The following is a 20422-nucleotide window of genomic DNA, read 5'->3' on the forward strand; positions in this document are numbered from 1 at the left end:
AGCTACCGGTAGCCTATGCATCTTTCAAAATTATAGCGTTTTTCAAGATAATGCAGTACATTGGCATAAAACTACAAAAAAATTAACAAGAATATTAAAAACAAAAAAAGGAACAATGTCATCTATGTAGCCTACGTGATGCCATTGTCAATACAGTACCATAATCCGGGACTTTTAAAGTAAAATTCTTTAATGTACGTGGATCAGAGAAAAAGGAAGAAATAGTCTTACAGGCAAAAGAAAAATGTAAGTCATGAAATATAAGAAAAAAAAAACGTAAAACTTACGAGAGAAACGTAAGACCTGGCAACCCTACTGCCATGACATGCGACTAAAGTCTGAAAGACTGTTCACTCAAAACTGACACCACATCCTTTCTGCTTATATTACAACAAACTGCTCAGAGATAAGTACAGTAACTTCTTGTATATAACGTTTTACTTTTCTGGCATCTCAAATTGATCACTGATTAGGTCTTTTTTTCCTTCCCCCCCCCCCCCCCCGTCCACCAGCTTACATTAATTTCAATTCCATATTTTAATTCACTTAAAATAAAATCGTTTTGAAATAGCTATGTTATTATTTTGACGATTTCGATTACTTTTTAATTATATCTTTAGAGTCAATATTTTGATTTATGTGTCTGGAGGTACCTAATATACTATAATTATGTTGTTTTGTAGCATGTTACACATTTATGTATACAGTAATTTGGTTTCCATTCGTATATTCTTTATTATGAATGTGCATTGGTTTTGTGTTATATATAGTTCTTACTTTCATTGTTTAATTTGTGTAGCTATTGGTGTACTTATGAGTTAAATGTTTTGTAGTTAATGAACTTCATGAAACAAATTTTCTTTGATTTTTGTACAGAGTGGGCATATAGTTTCATCAACCCTATAAAATATTAAAAAATGTGTGCACCATTGCTCTGTAACATACAGTATTTTATGTAAGGTATCCTACAACTTCTTTTACAGTTTACCATTTTTGGTACATATTAGCATTTTTGTAACAGTACGATCTAGTAGGCCTAATGTCCAAAAGATCAGAATGTGTACAACAAAGGATAATATGCCACCAGGTTTAGTGCCACATTCTTCATATCATTGTTGGGGAAACCAGTCTGAAAGCAGGTCTAATAGCAGTTCATCAGCCATACAGTACCATAACATTGTTCTGCAATAATATACTTGATGAATCTCAATAGCAAACTGTCGCATGTTGTGAGGTCAGAGCTTTGCAGTGGCCAGTCAAGTGGTATTGGCAATGTAGGTGATCCACAGCCAATCTAGCGTTCTAAAAACACGTTATTGAGATATTCCCATATGGTGATGGCATAAAATGAACTAGTGCCCCATCGTGCTTAAACCAGCACTCCTTGATCTTATGGTTTTTCAGGAGAGGTATGGACCAGTCTTTTAACATGACAGATGATATTGATTAACAACTCATCAAAAATGTATGGAGCAAACTATTGTCTGCTGTCCATGCCTCCCCATATATGGAAAGCGTTGTGTTCCAACTGCTTATATAATTGTGGGTTTCCTTTAGTTTATTAGAAAAATTTGTAGGCCTCTTCTGGTACTCCCAGACCAATTGAAGTCCAGCATTCCATTATCACATATGGGACATTTGCATTCAAAATGACAAAAAAGAATTTGTTTTACATGCAAGTAATGTTTAAGTAAAAATGTTTAATTTGTATCATATAAACACATGATCATTACAAACAGAAAGACAGTTAGAAAGTTTAAATTAAGATGAAAACAATGACCTCAGATATAATAAAATTAATGTTATGTTATGTATGGGACATCAAAATTTCCATAATAATGTACATAATTGTCTTTCATAGACCATGTCTGTGATGTATGAACTGGATAATAATTCAAATTTTTTGTACTCAACATGTAGATAAGCCTACCTATTATTGTAGAAAAATTTGTTGGCACCAGGAATCGAACCTAGGATCTCTCAGCTTTTCGCTGAGTGCTCTTTCCATCTGAGCTATGCTCGAACCTGATCCACGGTGCCGGCCGAACTCTCCTTCTTTGTATCATCAATGGCCTACTACCTGCATTTTAGACATAAAAGTCATGTATGCAGAAGCACATATTTAAATGACTTTATGGCCATTTTCGACAACAGTTTTTGAATTACTGTTAACATTGATATATATGAGGCCTCGCTATCCTCATTGAATAATCAAACTGTAGTCAACATGTAGATACCTATTATTGGAGAAAAATTCGTTCCAGCACCGGGAATCGAACTTAGGACCTCTCAGCTTTGCGTGCTCTTTCCATCTGAGCTATGCCAGGACCCGATTTTCTCCAATAATAGGTACATGTTGACTACATATAGTTTGATTTTATTCAATGAGGATGGTGAGGCTTCATATATGAATATATAAATCAAATTTTTTGTTATAGATGTTGACACTTCATTGGACATTTGGTTCCTAATTAGGCACAATTTTGTTGATGTAGCTCTTTGGAAAAAATTATTTTGTGGTGTGACGTATGGGACATGGTATGTCCTGTTTGGGACACTTTCTGCATAAAAATACGAAATAGTAATTTAGTATTATCAAATATGAGTTACAGCATACAGTTGCTATTATAAACTGCATTTTACTAACTCAAGTAACACAAATGTGTTTAGAAATATTAAAACACTTGCAATTCACATAATTTAGAATAATTCAGAAAATTTGTATGTGTTGCAGTGACGAGACTTAGAACTTAGAAGCCAGAGTTGGTTGGCTAATCTTTTAATCACAACCTTAAAAGGATAAGTAATGTAATCAGGAGAGTTAGGCTACTTATAGTGGTGTGTATTAGCATGTGCCATAACATTCACCTTAACTCGATCCATTCCACAGATTTCCACGACATTTCCTAGATAACTCACTTAATTTTTAACTGATAAAACACTGATCACCTTTACAAATTTTCACATTTGAGGTAGAAATGGATTCAGCATGGTGTTTGAATTAAAATGTACCATATGATTTTGCCTATACAACATGATACGATGCAATTCCAGACATTCTGGCAATTCTTTTCCAAGCTTGTGTTTTTCTATCTGTTCCTGTATCTCTTTCTGAAAAACGTACGTATTGCATGTTGATGGAACAAGTTCTTTTGCTAACTGTGCAAATTTCATTGCACTCTGCGCCATTTTCACATTGCCTTGACTCATTACTTCCCATGTCATCAATAATCGCCTTGCCAAAAATTTCTCTGCTAACTGCTTGCTGAAACATTGAGAACATGAACGATATATTTGTTCTTAAATTCAGATGCGTGTCCATCACTCCAAATAATATACTCTATTCTTGATTTAGTAGCCTACCTCATAAAGTTTCATCAGCATTACATATACAGAGTCTTTATTCTTCTGCATATGTGTCAACATAAAGAAAGATTCTGCAAGATTTTCCATTTGCTTTTTTAGTCTGATTTTCTTCATTTTTTCATAACTGGTTGTTTTCTTAGTTTCTGTGAATTCATTCATTGTGAAACCTGTGACATTGGGACATTAAATAAAAAGGCTTGTAATGGTTTAAAATATTATGTTAAAAATTTAAAAATATTATGTCATGTACCAAATCACACCTTTGCTTTGAAAAACTAAAGTAAAAAAAAGAAAAGTAAATTCGTGGAGCTACAACCCATGTCCACATGCTGAAGCAGAGGTGGACAATTATCTAACCAGAATGGCAGTATCGTGTTGTTAGCAGGATGATCCTCCCAGCCGTTATAGCTGGTTTTCGAAACTGGATTTTTGTTACCTATCGTAGCAGCCCAAGTGCATCACAATGCTGGGTGGGCACCGGTTCCATACACTGACCGAAATTTCATGAGAAAATTTCTTCTCCCATGAGGACTTGAACCAGCGCCGCATTCTGTAATGTGAATCCTAGGCAGGATGCCTTAGACATGATGCCACGGCGTAGGACCCTTTGCTTTGAGCCTGAAATAAAACATTTTAACAAAAGCAAACAACACTTATAACTTGTCATGTATGGGACATTAAAATTATGTACCTAATGAAGCATATATTTGCTTATTATAACTATATTGAATTCATATGCTTTAACAAATAGACAGTAAATTTAGACCCTTACCTTTGCTATTACAACCACCCAGCACTTTGTTCAGTTTAGAATAAATTACTGTTGCTTAACCAAAAATAATGTTATTACCACCTGTTTATGACAATCCGTAATATTATCATTTTCAAAACCAAACTGTGCAACATTAAAAACAATATATCTGTTTGCATCATCAGAAATTTCTTCTACGAATATATAAAAGTAATTTCAGGCAAATATTGAGTTTTAAATTTGAAATTTCACGTGTTTTGTCCCTCTTTCAATGGAATGCTCCTCCTGAACTTCGAATAGGCCTATGCTGCCTACGGTATCTTCAAAAAGAAAATTTTACTGTATAATATTACAGTCTAGTATATACAGTTACGAAGCTCAATACGTAGTAAATATGCACCCATAGGTAGTTGCTAACCACTAGGATCGCTATGATCGCCTCATTACAGACAATGCAAAATAGTACCGGCACAGTCTATTGTTCCTAGCACCTTCACAATTCAAACTTCGTGACTGTATATACTAGACTGTGATAATATCTACAAACGCCGTTCACTCTTCATATATCAACTGTAATGTCAGACAGGTTTAAAAAGAAATTGAAGTTCGAGTAAAAGGAAGAATTTAGAAAAAAAACTGTTCACAGTTCCTGATTATAATCTGTTTAGACTCGACACTGATCATACTACAGTTTTGTAAGTTTTTTATAGAATGAACATGATTTATTGAATTCCAATCATTTGAATAACTGCTCAGTTCTAAAGTACCTTGCTGCGTGAATGATATTGGGGAGCTAGGAAGCATCTGTTTTAATTTTTTTCAGCCTTTCTTTAAGTTGTATTGTTCTTTATGTATTGTTTTGTACTTTGAGTGATAACGTTGTCAAGCTTCTTATAATGCATTAGGATCTGAGCAACATTTTTTGTCATCTTTTTTGAAAGAAATAAGGTGAAGTTGGTTGAAAATATTTGTTCATCCATGGTAGCCTATATAAAAACATATGAATATATTACTTACATTACATTCTTTATATTGACAGAAACATCAGTCCAGTGGAGAATTTTGCTGTATCCATGGCTGCCCTGGGCGAGGGCTGGCACAACTACCATCATGTGTTCCCGTATGACTATAAGACAGCTGAGCTGGGTCATTACTCTCTGAACCTCACCACTGCCTTCATAGACTTCTTTGTGTGGCTGGGCTGGGCCTATGACTGCAAGTCAGTCTCAGAAGAGATGATTCGACGCCGTGTGCATCGTTCTGGTGATGGGAGTCATCAGCTTTGGGGATGGGGTGATCGCGACATACCAGAAGAAGACCTTCGAGAACTAGAATCTGCGAAGAATCAGTAGTCGGTTGCCAGGCAATCTGGGGCCAAGTAATAGCCAAATTTACCGAAAATAGTGCCTCGTATCCTGAATCATATGAGAATTTTATTATTTGACAGAGTATAAACAATATTTCTGCAAAAGGTATTGAATTTATTGTAATGGAAGAGCTATGGCTGTGTACCGGTATAATGTTCTGTGGGACTATATTTTTGAAAGCAAGATTTAAGTTATGCCATCGAAAAAAATGAAATTATGCATATAAAATGCATAGGCTAATAAAATATAATTAAAGAACTTGTTTCCAAAACAAATCCAGTCGGTTTTGTAAAGTTTTCAGGGAAACTAAACAACTGTAACAATGTGTAACTTGTATTGGTAACGATCAAGGATGAAGAGATCTTGATCAATGAATCTGACTGATTTCGAAATTATTTCGTCTCTAATTTAATACTCATAGAGTAATCTAAAAGGTAATATTATGCGGACAGTGTTCATTTTCAGTAAATTTAAACTGACCTTGTTTTTGAAACGAGCTCTTCAGTTTTGATACACACAGGCGTGCCTTACAACCTCAGAAGTTAGACTTAGTGCTATATTTACTCACTGAGCTTGCATGTTTTATCACCGTTCATTTTAATTTAAATAATGCATAGTAATAAAGTTGGAGACGTTGATTCTATATCTTTCCTACTTCCCCTTTTTTCTTGACCTTAATTAATAAAAATATAATGCTCTCGCTGCCAAATATTTTATACTATATGGTACTGTTACGAAATATTCAATACATTTAATGAAGGTGCAGGTGATTTTAACCTATCGCTATAGCTTTCAGTTTTCCTAACACAGTATTTGCGAACACATTGGTGAATGAAAATTGTCTGAATGGAATTCACAAGCAAGAGGAAGTATTGATATGATGTACCATTCTATTTCAAACATTGGCTGTGCACTAAATTACAATATGTTATATTGTTTTTAACACTGGGACATAACTTGAAATATATCTGTTACATAGATTTCAAAGAGATAATGTAGTAAACTAGGTAAGGTACAACTATAGAAATATTAAATATAACGTAATCTTTTAGTCACAGTTAATTCTTTATTTAATTTTTTTTCTTCTGTTTTCATTTTCTTTACAAAAGATTTAAATAGACTGAAAACTATGAAGTCGCCAAATTGTCCATTCCACAATGGACCAGAAGCGTTGGCTGCAGAATATATTATAATTACAAACACCCATTTAGGTTACTGCAAGGAAATTACATATTAAGCTATAAGGTGGCAAATGATACAGATGTCATAGATCAGAGTAATGGATATTAACTGGTTATAATGTATACAATAATTATATAGTTCTTTGTTAATCTGTTCTTATACAGTATACCAATTCACAATAGATCTTGTAGTTCGGTTAGTACTTTGTAAACTGGAACATCTTGAGAGAAAAAAGAAGAAAGGATTAGTCCCATGCGTTATTTTTCTTTAATTTCCAATTTTTCCTTAATGGGATGGATATCCAATCTGCACATTCATCCTGAATATAGTACTCCTGACTTGCATAATCCTTCTTTGAGAGGTTTGTGTGTATTGGTGTAGTTTACCTATAGCTTTTTGTCTTGTTGAGAGCTATTAAATTTTTTATTCTTTAACTTTAATGATGTTGCAAGAAATGACATTTTAAAATCTATGAAGAATACAGATTCTAAAGTCGGATTTTAGCACAATTTCAGTGATTTGTATGTACTTCAGCATCAGCGTATAAAAATATAGCCACCACAAGTCCGTGGTCCAGGTAACACAGGGTTTTCTCCAGGAGCTCAGATTACCCTCTGGCATCCCTGCAAATCATCATCATCATCATCATCATCATCATCATCATCACCATCACCATCAAAGACCAATCTCCTATGATGCACCTTGGGCAACGATTCTTTCGGTAAATTGGTCTACACAACTGGCTTTATATGGGTGAATGACGACAGTCAAGTGCCCGCCATTAGTTTAAAAAAGTTCCAAATATATCAGTAGTATGCATATTTCATCTTTTTAAAAAATAAGAAAATTATAGAAATTTAACAGCAGTTAAAAATGATATGACATTCAAAGATCACAATAAATTAATTAGAACAAAAGTAACACAGAAAAATTTACAGTTTTTCAAGCAGTAAAATATTATTTTGAGTTAAAGCATGAAAAAGAGAAAGTACTGTTTAGAATGTCCTTTACAACTTCCACACAGAATCTTGTAAACGTAACATTCCTTAACGGATTGGACAAATTGTCACAGGTCTACTCTTGTACTTTTTATATGTGAACAGTAACTACCCATACCAAAGTAACAGTTTCATCACTTAAAAACATATGATATAGGCCTATGAAAACTTACTGTACATTGCAAATGCCATAGTCTGTCACATAATCAAGTTCTCATATGATTCTGGATTTAAAGGGATGGTTTGTACACCTTCATGATAAACAGTCACACCTTGTGTTTACAAAAGGAACGAGCGTTTTGTCAAATCGTCACCTGCAACATATATTCTATTACAAACGTTCTTCTTTGAATTTCAAAGTGACTGAATTGTTCAGAAACAAATTTTATATAAATATTCATTAAAGGAGGAAGGGCACTTCTCTTTGGTATATTTAATGTATAGGTGCCTTGGATCGAATTTGGAGCCCTCCAGTTGTGGGCTTTTGTCCTTTGTAAGTACACTGGTATTTAACATTGTTGCTTTATACCACAATAGGCCCATTAAGTTTCAAGATGTTCTTTTCCTCAGGTTAATTTTTATTCTCATTACAATTTTATTCCTTAATTTTATTTTATTCACTTGTTAAACTTGTTATGATTCAGTTATTATAGCTCTTAAATTTTATTCAGCAACTTCTGTTAAAACCCCACTACCTGTCTCACAGGAATTCAGTACATATAATACCATAATCGATAAGTTGCTCCTGCAAAGAATCTACCATTTCTGTGAAAAAGAGCCTGAAAAGAACAAAGTCTAAATGTCGTTTTTGTACAGGAACACACAGACCAAGTGTATTAAACAGGGCAGAATTTAAGAATTCATAGTATTTGTTTTCAGATAAACAAAATATTTTGTATCATCAAAATCTTTGTCATTCATAATGATTAATAATAGTTATTTTCAACTGTATTTGTATCAGAGTTTGTGTTCAAAGATACAATTTATGGTCTATTTCCAAATGAACAATAAACTTCTGCTTTGACATCATGAATTCTCCTTTCTCCTTTTTTGTTTCTTTCAGGAGTGAGCTTACTAAAATATATTTTTTCTACGATAGTGCGTTAACAGTGGGTAAAGTGAGTCTTTAAAACAGTAGTGCCTAAAAAAAAAAAGTAAGTAATCATCAGACATCGAATTTTTAGGCACTAAAATTACAATTTTAGGTCCCTAAAATAAGCTCAGAATTTAATAAATTAGGCTCATTTTAGTAAAACTAATCATTTTAGGCACACATGATCTAGGCTTCAAACCTATTTATTTCACTGAAATTATACACTAAAATACACAAAACATGGCACAAAAAAGTACCGGTATATTTAAGAAATGGAGGCAGACAACTATACATGTATAAACACAGGTGCACAAATTTCATATATTGAAAAAAGTTAAATAATTATTTCACATTTTAAGTTACTGAAATTCTGTTCCATGCTCATTCTTTTTCATAATTATATGCACAGTACATAACTAGACTTTTTTCTAAATTCTCTACAGTTAATCTTTGCCTTTTGTCAATGAGAATCATTTTGAAAGCAGAAAATCTTCTTTCTCGTGAAACAGATGTGAGAGGAGCAATCCCCCCAATAATACTCTTGATACTTTTTCCAACAATGAAAATCCTACATTCTTATTTAGTACATTGTCCCACTTACTTTTAACTTTTTTCCCAGTTTCACCCAAAGCACAATACATGTTCACCTGGGCATCCTTTACTATGCTATTTGGCTACAAAGGGATTGTTTTTTACATTCTAATTGTACAACGCCTGCAGGTATGAATGAAAAGTCTGATGTTATGTAGGCAATACTTTTTTTCACTGATGGGTCATACAGACATTTGTTCACTGCTTTCACACACTCTGCAGTATTGAATTGAGGTAATTCTTCAATAATTGTGACCACTTCTTTAAAATATGTACAATAATCCACTTACTGAAACCTAGACCTACATATATTAGAGAGACCTGTTCATTTGTGCGTCAAACAATGAATCAACATGTCTGTGTCGGAGTCCCAGTTTTCGCCACTATGAGTGCTAGTGTACAGACCTTGCTGACTCTTCTAATGCAAGCGATTGCGTTGGAAATAATACTGAGAATCGATAGTATACACAAATACATTATGCATCGCTCAAAGGAACATATTGCTCTATTGTACACCCAGAAAAAATAATGTGGCTAATTAATGAAAAGTAATATAGTTATAATAATGTAAATTAAAATAAAAATATCACACTTCAGACTGACGGTTCCCAACTGCCTGCTATCGGGGCAGATACTGCAAATTAAACATATACTACTAATTTACTAAAGATTATTATTTTTTTTGGTCCTACAGAATATATCTGTTATGGTAACAATTAATATTAGAGGAGAAAAATTCGCTCTGGTGCTGGGGATCGAACCAGAGTCCTTGGTTCTACGTACCAAGTGCTCTCACCATTGTGCTACTCCGAAGTCTAATCCACAGCACCGGATTGAACTCCCCTCCTCCAATGTTTTTCCCTTTGTGGCCTGACTCCAAGTTGGGCATGTATGTTGACATTTTATTAAGTCAACTGCCATTATACAAGGAGCACACTCAGTTGAGTGACTTGGTGGCCGGGATTCCACAGTAATGTGCACAGTAATATGTACAGAAGTATGCACTGTTGCTAGAAGAATTTATTAAAGATTATTATTTTTTTGGTCCTGCAGAATATATCAGTTATGGTAACAATTAATATTAGAGGAGAAAAATTCTCTCCAGCGCTGGGGATCAAACCCGGGTCCTTGGTTCTATGTACCAAGTGCTCTCACCATTGAGCTATGCCGAAGTCCAATCCACAGCACCGGATCGAACTCCCCTACTCCAGTGCATATTTCTGTATAGATTACTTTGCATACTTCCACTCGGTAATGAGTTTTGGAATAATATTCTGGGGAAATTCCACAGATAGTAACAATATATTTCTATTACAAAAAAGAGTAATTAGAATAATAGTAGGTGCCAAATCTAGGGAATCGTGTAGGACTATTTTTAAAAAACTACAAATAATGCCCATGGCTTGTCAGTATATCCTTTCATTAATAATCTTCCTCGTATGTAATCGTGAAAACTTTGTAACTAATTCAACAATTCATAGCATAAATACACGTCAAAAAATGACTTTCATACTCCATCGGCAAGTCTATCGTGCTATCAAAAAGGAGTGCATTATATGGCAATAAAAAATTTTTAATAGCCTCCCTATCGATATAAAAAATGAAACTCAAAACATAAAATTATTTAGGGCCAAATTAAAGAAGTACCTAATTTCTCACGCCTTCTATTCTGTAAGTGAATTCATGACATTCAATAACACTTCATGAAATTGATACTAAAACTTTGTGTTGTTCTGGTAGACTACGTGTAAATATACACAGGTGGTTTCTTTACAACGTTCATCACTGGCTGCAGCGATGTGTGTTGGCATTCATCGCTCTAGATTGATTTGGCTTCAAATTGAGAGCAATGGTCGTCGTTCATTTAGAAAACAAAAGAATGACGAGTTCTCTACTTCTAGCTCGTTGGTGGTGCTCACCAAGGAACAGCAGTTTGTTGAGGTTTTCGGTGCTTGCGGGGAAGTGAAAAGGGTAACTGAAGAATGCGCATTTCTGCATGTCAAGTTGTCGACATCGTTCCTGTGCTTAGCACAGGTATGCTCAAAATTGTAAAAGCACCGATTACACGGATGATGCTGCACTGCATAACACACACAGTGTACGGACTGGGCTCCGCAACTACATTGCAGCACTGCCTGTGGCATAGTTCTTGCACTCTTACAAATATGGATAATAAACTAAATTTGAAAAAGGAAAGAGTATACACTGCAATATTCAGTTATTACATTATTTATTATATTTAATATAGTTATTATATAATATCATAGATAATATCATTTTCATATTTCACCATATAGTCTACATTGCGGTCTATTGAACATCTGCATTCTTTTCTGCAAGTAATCGGGAATCCATTTCCAACGAATTTACTGCAATGCGCTAAAGATGCTCATCTGTTAATCGGGACTTATGTTTGGATTTAGCAACCCTCATTCTCGAAAATAATTGTTCTCACACATACGTCGAGGCGAAGGTAGCTAACATAGTGGCAGCGAATAAGCTCATATTGGAATATTTCGTTTTGTTCATTTTTTAAATAATTCTATGCTTATCATATTCTCTGCATTTAGTTCTGAATTCTACGTTACTTAGTAAATCAATTAACTCGTCCTGGAACTGCACTCTCACAGATTGTACTCAATTTACTATGAAATGATTAACAAAAAGACTAATATCACTCTCCATGCGTCTAAAATCACTAAATCTATGTTCTGTGAATTCACATTTGAGCTGTTGCAGTACAGAGACATAATTAACTATATTTTGTTCAGGCACCATACATCTCTTTACAAGTTCACCATCCATGAAGGATTTTAGTACCTTAGCTAATTCCCAATATACTACATAGGCTAACTTGCTCCAAAACATAGACTCTGAATTGTTCGACTCTCTTCAATGTTTGGCCTTTCATGAAGTGCTTTCAATTCTTGAAGCTGTAGTGCACGTTGCATCACTGAAAAATTATTTTATCAAAATATCTATTTCTGCTGGAATAAAATCACCACAATAACAATAATAATAGTAATAATAATAATAATAGGTCTAATAATAATAATAATAATAATAATAATAATAATAATAATAATAATAATAATAATAACAACGTTGGTATATGAAAATAGGCTATATTACAGAAAACAGCTTCCCTGTCACTTCGGCATGTTCTGGATGGCAGAGCCTATAATGTAGTTTTATGTTGCTCAGTAATATTCCTGACAGTACCTTACAATATAGTAAACACTTTACGTTTTCACCGAACGTACAACAAAAATAGTCTTCCTCCCACACTGTAAGGAATGATCGTTTGCTTACAGAAGGTTTTCCGTCGAGCTTCGAACGAGGAACAGCACGCTCTACATTGGAAGGCTGTGATTACAGAACGTAATCGGGAGTCAGAGAATGAGCATACCTGGCTTAGCACATCTCGCACTACTGTGGAGGGTGAATGATGAAACGTGTCAAGTTGGACGATTCAAGTGCTTTAACAATATAGAATTGAAACATACTGTAACTGTTTAAATTAAATATTTTTGAGGTTTTTTAAAACAAAACATCTTTTTCTCTCTTACTTTTATTATGTGCTGTAGCACATGAGCACATAAGGACCAGCCGCCCCTGATAATAAATCAAGTATAGTTTCATTCACAACTAATTCAATCTAGAACCTAAGTTCAGTAACCATGAGTGAGTCATGAAATCGCGAAGGAGAATTTATTTAAGGCAAAGTTAGAACAGAAGGAAAAATTCGATAAGAATAGGGCACGCCCAGTTGAATTCAGTGAAGGAATGAAAGTGTTATTGAGTAATGAGTCAATTAAAGTAGGGACGTCTAGAAAGCTGACGTCACCTTGGATATGAGCATTCGAGATAGTTAAGGTAAATAAGAACGGCAACCTCACACTGCATAATTTATGTAAGCGTGGAAAACAGAACCAGACTGTTCACGCCAATGGAGTGAAACCCTATTTCTCTAAATTACAAGATGTGAATTGAGATTATGATTCATGTAAGGGTGGAAAACAGAATCGGACTGTTTACGCCAATGAGGTAAAATCCTATTTCTCTAATTTTCAGGATGAGAAGTGAGATCATATACGCTGGATGCATCCTTGTGTTGTGCCATTTTGGCAATTATTCCGATTATAACCACACAACCTTAACCAATAATAATGGGATATATTTTGACGCGTGGGGCTATGTACAACTGTGCGCCTCCCACCATAAGTTAGTAATCTACATGAACATGGAACCCCCAGACAGTCCTTAAGACTAGTTAAAAAACATGTCCAATCAGTATTTCAGTTTTGTGATGGAATTAAGAATCGAACTTGGTATGGTTACACGGACTGTCTTTCGTTTCGTTCGTACATTAGTAACCGTATTAAGTGTGTAGAACGCTTGAAAGATGTGATTGCCGATTACACCACGGAAGAAGCACGCTCGCTCAGACGTAAGCGAGGCGCGCTGAACTTTATAGGTCAGTTAAGTAAGGTATTGTTCGGTACGTTGGATGAGGACGATGCTGCGTACTATACGGACAAAGTTTCGGAATTGGAACATGAATCGGAAAGACTTTTTGCGCATAGCGAAGGACCAAATAAGAGTAATTAAATCTGCAGGAAGCTTATTTAAATCAACTATTCGCGACATCGAAAAGAATGAACGAGTTTTAAAAGAGGGACTCACAGAATTATTACGGTATCACATGTTAATCAAGTACTAGCTCCTTGGATGACGAGACGCAAGCGCTCGCGATGTTGTCAGAACACGTGGTTCAGATCGAAAGGGTTACGGACGAATGCAAAGGAATGTTTGAACTTATAATTGATGCGTTGATCCATGCGCAAGATGGAGCCATACAGCCACACAAATCAAAAACCTACTGAAAGATGAGCAATCGATAGCGGGCCTAGATTATTCTGTAAACCTATCGTCCCAAGAACTGACGAGAATAATCACTCCACAAATTTACCTGCAACGTAAATTCCTTGTTTATACTTTGAAAATCCCCATTTTGATCCCGCAACAATTCCAGCTATATCAAATTGTTCCCTTCCCAGCACCAGCTAATTTGTTTAACAAGTCATCGACGAAGCACCTCTACATTGAGTCGACGAGAGAATTTAATATAACCGACAGCCTACATCAACGATCATCAAGGTACATCAAGGTACCAGGGTAGAAGTGCTACCAACTGAATGAGATGAAGTTCATATGTGAGGAGTCCTTCCCAATCACCTCCTATGTACAAGGCAGGAGAAGATTGTGAAGCTGCACTGCTGCATCCTTCGACGACGGAAACGCCGAGTACGTGCTCGCACCGCATGATCGAGATCCGGGATACACTGTGGGTGAAGCTGTATGCAAATGAGTGGCTTCATGTAACTCGAGACCCGTCTTCACAATTTTATGTGGCGCAAGTCAGCCCATTGTACGCTATTTGCCTACGCAACTATAACGTCCAATGTCACCCTTCCTGATATCATTCCTAACACCCCTATCGACCTTAATTGCTGTTTAACCACCACCACCAGCCAGCAAACTTATCTTGAGAAGATTAAGCTGAACCTTCCCGTTAGTAATATCCTGTCACATTCCGTTGAGTTGCGAGTGACTGCACACAAGATGGAAGAAATCAACAAATTAATCGACGACGAAAGATGGCGACTCGAGCACTCACATAAATTGCAGTACACGTCCTGGATGACTACCCTTGCCGTCATCACCTTCGTATTACTCACCTCTATATGCTACAGCTGCTGTTGCTTTAAATGTTGTAGAAGGATTGGATCCTGGCTGTGGAAAATCTGTCAACACACCGACTGCATAGACTCAACGAGGCAGTGTCTCCTGCGACAGACCATTCATACTGGTAATGTGCATTACCATCATGGAAGCACGGTATCACTACCCATCGTGACTGACGGAGTGAGCACTTGGAATTCCGGCACTTCATTGGCAACGTCTGATAACCAGAATGTGGGAGAAGTCGACGCTGTGGCTCAGCAGACGCGGTCGCATCGAACCAAGAACACTAAACCCACATGGCGATAAAGCGAGTGTAAGAAACGAAAGGTATTACAATTTTGTGAGGTCAAGTCCTAGTGTTTTATAATAAAGTGTCAAGTGAGAGAGAAAGAGAAATAAAGTGTCAATTGTCAAGTGCCAGTGCTTCGACTAACAAAATGAGTAGGGGAGATAACAAGGGATTGAATAAATTAAACTTAATGAATTTGAACATGGAGAACTAAAAGAATAAATAAATAAATTAAACTTAATGAATTTGGTCATTGAGGATTAAAAGAACAGTATCAGTGAAAAGAAAAGAGAAGGAATTTTATGGAGTGTCAGTTCTAAAAGGTTTTCATTTGTTCTCATTTTACCATCGAGAGAACCTATTCTATGTCTTACTCTTCAATAATTGTGCCTTCTTTTGTGTGTAGCCTATTTCATTGCACTTGTCTTGTTTTCAGCCGCAGGTATTGCATTACTCTATGTTAACATATAGCGTGTATTGTACTGTTTATCTTCGGCTTATGTTATCCATATTGTTTCAGTTTTTCAGCCTTCATACATATAATTATGTATCTTGCACTGTTCATGTCTTAGCTTTTCTATATATGTCTCTTTGTTTTATTACAGCAGATTGTGTAAAAAAAGTATGACTAAGACATGCAAGTTATAGTGAACTTTTGATAAATTGATAATTTTCTAAATTCAACCCTCAAACATACAGTCAGGTAAGACTATATGTTTGCTCTAAAAGAGGGGAGGTGTCACGAGCCGGTGTCAGAGGCGCCAAGCTGTGTGTACATTATCATTACAAGTTTAAACCTTATGTACACGACAATAAATCTAATGTAGTATAAACAATGAAATTGTAAAGATATCAGCAAGCAGGTATAGACCGTTCCTTAATACATCCCTCCGGAAATGACCACATGTTAATTATTGCGACCCTTCAGTCGAGCTCTAGCCAGCTGTATGTGACTAAGACTTTTAATTAGCTGGGGAAACATTTAGAAGGCATCGCGACCCCTAACTAAAGATGACGCTACCCCAAGCCGTCATATCACCTGACCCCTCACCCATAACTTGCTGACATCTATAAATATTCCTGTAACACTCAAAGTATTGCTTATTTAGTTTGTCAAAGTTGAATAAATATTGTCTGAGTCAATCTGAGAGACCCGCCGACCTCCACACACTTTCCGAAGAGACGTTGGGTTGGTTCCTGCGGAGAACGACATCACATCTGCAGGACGCGACTGAGCCACAGTTTTAAGTTCTTTTGAGTATCAAATTCCTTCCTTGCTACGATCCGATAAATCCACTTGAATTTTCACAATGTGTGCTAAATCTTTACGGTAGTTAAAAACTTATCACATAAATTTTTATTGGCCGCTATTTCCACCCGCAAGCTGAGAATCACGACTGTTTTCTCTACAGATTACAGTGAGGATACTGTACTTTGTAAATTCAAATTCAAATTTACTCACAATTTGCATTTGAAATGATACATAATGCCGGTATTTTCTTAATTTTCCTTAAACATTTCAAATTTTTCTTTCGTACGATTTTGAGCTGATAAATTACCTTCATTTCCAACAACAATAGTTATTTTCCAAGAGAAATTTCAGGTTGTTGCAATTACTGGCATTTTCGTTTATATCTTCAGCCTAGCAAATAAGATCTAAAATTATTTAAAGACATGTAGTTTAGTCTAAGAATAAATCCACATGAACTTAGCGTGCACTGAATGTATAAGGAAGATATCAGAGTTATTTAAGCATAATAGCTTGTAGTACCACGTCCCTAATACACAAATATATTATTATTATTATTATTATTATTATTATTATTATTATTATTATTATTATTATTATTATTATTAGGTACTGTAAAACACTAAGTTAAATTGGTTTGCCATACACCACTGCTTGGATAGGGTCTGGCGTTGCAGTCTGCTCCGAGAGTCTACCTGGACTGCTATGGAGAATGAGAGAAGCTCGCTATGACGTCACAGAGCATTGAGTTGGAAGTTTCTGCTGTAGACCCTCTATAGGAGTTCGGTGAAGTGGTGAACCCCTTTGAATTAGTTAGCATGGACATTCTTGGTCCATTTCCAAAGACCACTTCCGGAAACGTCTATCTATTGACTTTTATGGATGCCTTCACGATGCGGACTGAAGCTATTCCGATACCCGAGCAATCTGCAGAAACTGTAGCTAGGGAATTTGTCACGAAAATAATTTCTCGTCAAGGAACCCCTAAACAAGTATTAACTGATCAAGGCAGAAATTTTTGTATCTACATTGTTCAAGGAAGTTTGCAAATTGCTACACATAAACAAAATACAGACAAGTCCGTATCATCCTATGGCGAATGGATTAGTTGAACGCAGTCATCAAACGTTCACGGCAATGATGTCTCACTTTGTGCGTAAAGACCAAAGAGATTGGGATAAATGGATAGCCATTGTACAAATGGCGTACAGAAGTACACCTCTCTCAGTGACCGGCTACTTCTTTCTCTTGTATGGCAGGGAAATGCCTCTGTAATTTCCAGTCGATGTCAGTCCGGAATTTCCAAGGGAAAATATAGAATCCGACCCTGTACTTGGCCTAGCCAGGAATCTACTGTGCTCCAACCACGAGAAAGTCTCTGCTGGATGAGACGAAAGGGAGTAATGCTGTGAATGAATGTTGATGTCATTAGATGTCATAAGGTCACACACGTGGGTACTCATATCTCTATTGGCTCGCTGTCACAGCACAAACAATAACATGGATACACACATGTTTATACTACCCTAGTTACAAAATTAGATCACTGTTAATCTCCTGGTCTTTTAATCTCTCCATACAGGAAATAACAAATGCAGGAGAGCGCATGGTTTTTAAACAGACGTTATAACGATAATATTATATATCTACTTCGCTCCAATACATGTCACAATAGTAAGCACATTCCTTTCACGGTTGATCTCCTGGTTGGAGAACAGTAGAGACGGCCTATAAAGTGATTAGAGATCGATTAAAGCAGAGTAAGACAACGCAAGCGAGACAGTACAACAAAAAGCGAAATGTGAAACTTCAAACATTTGAGGTAGGAGAGAAAGTATTCATACACAGCACAATGTTGAAAAAGGGAGTAACAAAGAAACTAGCTAAACCATGGACAGGCCCAGTTGAGATAGTAGAAAGAATAAATGAAGTCAATTACCGCATTCGCTACGGAGACGGTAGAACACAAGTAGTGCACGTAAATAGGTTAAAGTTGTGCCCCGGTAGAGTCGATGGTCAGGATGACGACATTCACTCTACCGAAAGTAATACGGAAAGTCGGAAAGTATGAACACGCACTATTGGGAGAATGATGAAGGACCCCTGGGAATGGACTCGAACAGAGGACCTCAAGGTGAAGGGATAATCAGTGAAACGTCAGGAACAGCGACAGAAAAAGCGTGGGCATCGGAAGATGGGTATTCAGGGGCGGCCCGTCCATAAGAGTTGCGGAGCTGCAGCACTCCCTGCTTTGACAGGAAAGTAAAAATAATATTTATTTTAATTTGTAGAAGAATTGTTACAGCTTTTATTGGTAAATTGCTTTATATTTCATATGGCCGGGAATATGTACTATTATCTTATGCATTATCTTTTTGCGCGTCGACTGTATTGGAATTGACACTGCATTCAAAGTCGTCCTGGGATCTGCAGGGTGGGACAGATCATAGAGAGTGTGTCTTGCTTGGTCAGGGGGTAGAGAGGTGAAGGGAAGCAGAGGGAAACTGCCGCTGTTTAAGACCCATATTTCGCTGCAGTGGCTTGAAGAGCCAGACGACAAGGGAAGATCTTTCCTCCCCTCCCACACCGCTATTGTAATGCTACGTCAAATGATTCTCTATTCCCTTGAAATTTAATGACAAAATTTTTATTTTCTCTTCACATACTTACTGTTGTAGAATCTTATCGAGTTAATATAACGAAATTAATATTCTCTTTTGCCTTATTATTACGTATATATCCAGCCTCCAGCAGAACCTAATATTTGCCTTACCTCAAAATGATTGTACGAGTAGAATCCTTTTAATATAGCACGTAAAATACGAAAGAGACTTCTTTTCCACTTTTAGAACATTGCTTTGGTGTGACGTCTTAGTACCGTAACTTAACCAGTGCAAATGTGCAAGCATGAGTGTGTGTGAATTACAGAATATTAATTTTATTTTTTTCAACTTTCCCTTGCGGAGAAGAATGATGTAATGAAGTGAAATTAAATGGTCATTCGTTACCCGACTTAAATCTTACTCAAGCTTCATCCAGCCGAAATAGTGCATATACAGTATGTAAGGAAGTATAACAATGAAATTTACGCTAAGCATTTGTGGTTACGTGGATGTGAACAAAAAATTCTGTTTTCCATGCCTCCTCTTCGGTGGTGTTACTGCATAGACTAGGAGTGGTGTAACAGATTTAGGACATTTCCCCCAAAAATTAAAAAGCACGAATCTTCGCTGTCTCACCTGAAAAATGTTGTTTCATTGGCAATGTTAGGCAAAAGTAATATTGCTGCGCAACTAAGTGAAGCGAACAGAACAAACATTCTCAAACATAATGGAGAAATGAGAAAAAATCGTGAAATTGTTTAAAAAAATTGATTTTGTGGCCAATATGAACTTCCCTTTTGGGGACATGATGAAAAAACGATTCCAAGAATCCTGGTGTATTTCGTGGGTTGCTACTGTTCATTAGTAATCTAAACGAGCCTCTCAAAAATCAATTGGAACATGCCAGTGTTTAAAGGTAGTTCTAAAACAATTCAGAATGAACTGCTAGATTGCATGTTGAGTGTATGCAGATCTGAAATTCAGGCTGAAATCGATGGTATTAGTTTTTTTTTTTTTAAAGCGATTATGGCAAATGATGCCACAGACATCTCCCAACTAAGTCAGGAAGTTTTGATTTTTCTATATGTAGTGCATTTATTTTTGTCCTATACTTATTAGTATCATAATGATATCAAGGAGTGAAATTTGTATGCACCAAAATCTACTGCAGCTCCCCCAATCCAC

At 36.1% G+C, this 20422-nt stretch overlaps 1 protein-coding gene across 2 annotated transcripts in view; it reads left to right on the plus strand.

Moving 5' to 3' along the window:
- LOC138690964 (acyl-CoA Delta-9 desaturase-like) overlaps positions 1-8697 on the plus strand; it is a 477084-nt gene extending 468387 nt beyond the window's left edge. For both annotated transcript variants that reach the window (XM_069812558.1, XM_069812557.1), the window contains exon 7: positions 5157-8697. In XM_069812558.1, the coding sequence (XP_069668659.1) occupies positions 5157-5469 (313 nt within the window). In that variant the 3' untranslated portion in view covers positions 5470-8697. The remainder of the gene's footprint in view (positions 1-5156) is intronic.
- The last annotated feature ends 11725 nt before the right edge of the window (positions 8698-20422 follow it).

The sequence above is a fragment of the Periplaneta americana genome, chromosome 16, assembly GCF_040183065.1.
Source record: "Periplaneta americana isolate PAMFEO1 chromosome 16, P.americana_PAMFEO1_priV1, whole genome shotgun sequence".
Classification (NCBI taxonomy): Eukaryota; Metazoa; Arthropoda; class Insecta; order Blattodea; family Blattidae; genus Periplaneta; species Periplaneta americana.